This window comes from Aplysia californica, unplaced genomic scaffold (genome assembly GCF_000002075.1).
Source record: "Aplysia californica isolate F4 #8 unplaced genomic scaffold, AplCal3.0 scaffold00229, whole genome shotgun sequence".
Classification (NCBI taxonomy): Eukaryota; Metazoa; Mollusca; class Gastropoda; order Aplysiida; family Aplysiidae; genus Aplysia; species Aplysia californica.
Window position 1 is genome coordinate 16,609 of NW_004797499.1, and position 2,277 is coordinate 18,885.

General features: G+C 42.9%; 1 protein-coding gene across 1 annotated transcript in view; it reads left to right on the forward strand.

Annotated features, from left to right (window-relative positions):
• Positions 1-147: 147 nt before the first annotated feature.
• The window catches only part of LOC101849292, a gene marked incomplete at its 5' end in the record, with an annotated part of 46,045 nt that continues 43,915 nt past the window's right edge, over positions 148-2,277 (forward strand). The window contains 1 exon segment of the mRNA XM_035970165.1: positions 148-245. Within this exon segment, the coding sequence (XP_035826058.1) occupies positions 148-245 (98 nt within the window).

Genomic DNA, 2,277 nt, shown 5'->3' on the forward strand with positions numbered 1-2,277 from the left:
TCGTCGTCGTCGTCGTCGTCATCATCATCATCATCATCATCATCATCATCATCATCATCATCATCATCATCATCATCATCATCATCATCATCATCGTCATCATCATCTTCGTCTTCATCATCATCGTCCCCTTTCTGTATATTTCAGTGTGGAGAACGGCGTGTCCGGCTCGAGTGAGCTGTTGGTGACCCGGGAGTCAGGGGACGGACGGGAGGACTCCGGGGACGGGGAGCTGTCTTCTGACGGTCAGTGGAACATATCATCATCATTGCCTTTCTCACTCTGGATCAGGATATATGCCACGAACAAACACTTTCAAACCTTTCCCTATCCTGGGCTGGTCGCTTGATGTCACTCCACGTCTTCCCACTTTTCTATACATCCATTTCCGTGACTCTTCTCCAGTTTCCACGTGGTCTTCCCCTTGATCTTTTACCCTGTGGGTTCCAATCTAACACCTTCCTTGTTATGCAGCAGTGGAGCACATACTGTCATATATACACTCTCATGCACGCACAGTCATAATGGTCTTATTTGTCCTTGGTGTCAAGCTCTGACTGTCTTTGTTGTTGTTTTTTAAAGACTTTTTCTAACGTTCAGGAATTTCGAAGATACAATTTCTTTTAAAAATATTTTTCTTTGTTTTTTTCCGCCCTTTTCTAAAAAAAAAAAATCAGTAGTAGTTTCCTTCATAGTAAACTTGTCGTCTTCCTCTCCTCCTCCTCCTCCTCCTCCTCCTCCTCCTCCTCCTCCTCATCATCATCATCATCTTTGACATTCATTACAACAAAGAAACACTTGTAATTTCCGAAAGGGGCGTGCTCAAAGGTCACTGGATTAAGTGATGAGAGTAGGCACAAATGTCAGCTCAAAGTGCAGTCGAAATGAAATTTTAAAAAACAACACACAGACAAACACACAATGGAAGAAGTCGGAAGTGGTCGTTTGTACAGGTGATTGTTTTAGATAGAAGGTGACTGTTAGGGCAGGTTCAACTGTACTTTATACTAGTTATAGTGCATTCTGGTTCACGATATTTATTATTATTAATAATAAATGCATTTGAAAAGCTGAAATTCCCGATCAACAGCAATCTTTATGCAATACTTACAATCTATAATATTACCCCAGCAAATCTGATAGCATTCTGAAACCATCTCAACTTCCAAGGAAGCATATAGCATCTTGTTATTTATAAAGAACCCGCACATCACAGCAACCTCTGTAATGATGGATTTCGAGCAACCAGATAAAAAGAGTCGGCTTGTTTCCTTCTGTTACACGAATAGGGTAAGCACAACACCATCTCTATTGTTCTGTTTGTTAGAAGGCCGTGGGAGAAGAACTGGAATTGGATGGAGGGAGACTGCAAAACAGCAATTAATTGTTGTGTTGGTGTTGTAGAGGGTATGGGTGGGTGATTGGAGATTGCCACTTGTAGGTCCCTCAGTTTTTCTTTCCGTCTGTTTTTGTTTGTTTGTTTGTTTGTTTGTTTGTTTTTTTAGGGGGGGGGGTATCTGTCTCGTTTTCCCCTGCAATGAATGATCGTTATTATGTCGACGTGCTTCTTTTTACTCAAATTCGAGTGGGGAGGGATGGACTGGGGGGGGGGGATTGCTACTAGACTCCCCCGTGGACACCATTTAGATTATTTAGGAGCGCGGCGGGTAGCGCCGACCTCGCCTGTCAGGGCCAACCAGGGCTGTGTGTGACGCTCACTTCCTATCGTAGATTGGCCAGAATTCATTGGGGAAAAAACAAAAACAAGCAAAACAAGATAAACACTGAGGTGTGTCTGATTTTTCTCGCAAGATAAAACATGTTGAACAAAATAAAATGTCGACAAGTACAATACTTTGGTCGTACGAAACGCCACCCGACCATTATTAAGGAAATACTCGACGGCAAGATGTGGGGCAAAAGGGTGTAGGGTGGACAAAGAACAATGTGGATCGATAACATCAAGGCGTGGACTGGCCTGAGTACGTGACAGAGTGATTGACGGCAGCAGCAGTTAGCGACCATAAGCAATGGCGGGTCATTGCACGTCAACCGGTCTGAGCTAGAAAAGACACTCCCTGGTATCAAGGTATCCTATCTGAAGGTCATAGACACTGAACAGAAAACATGTATAATATTCCTTTTTGAGAGCTGCATGTCAACCTCTGAGCGAGAGAAGAGGTATCATTTCAGGAAGGTACCCTATCCGAAGGCAGAAGACGCTTAACAGAGATCACGTATAATATCCCCCTTTTTTAAAATTTATTTATTTATTTA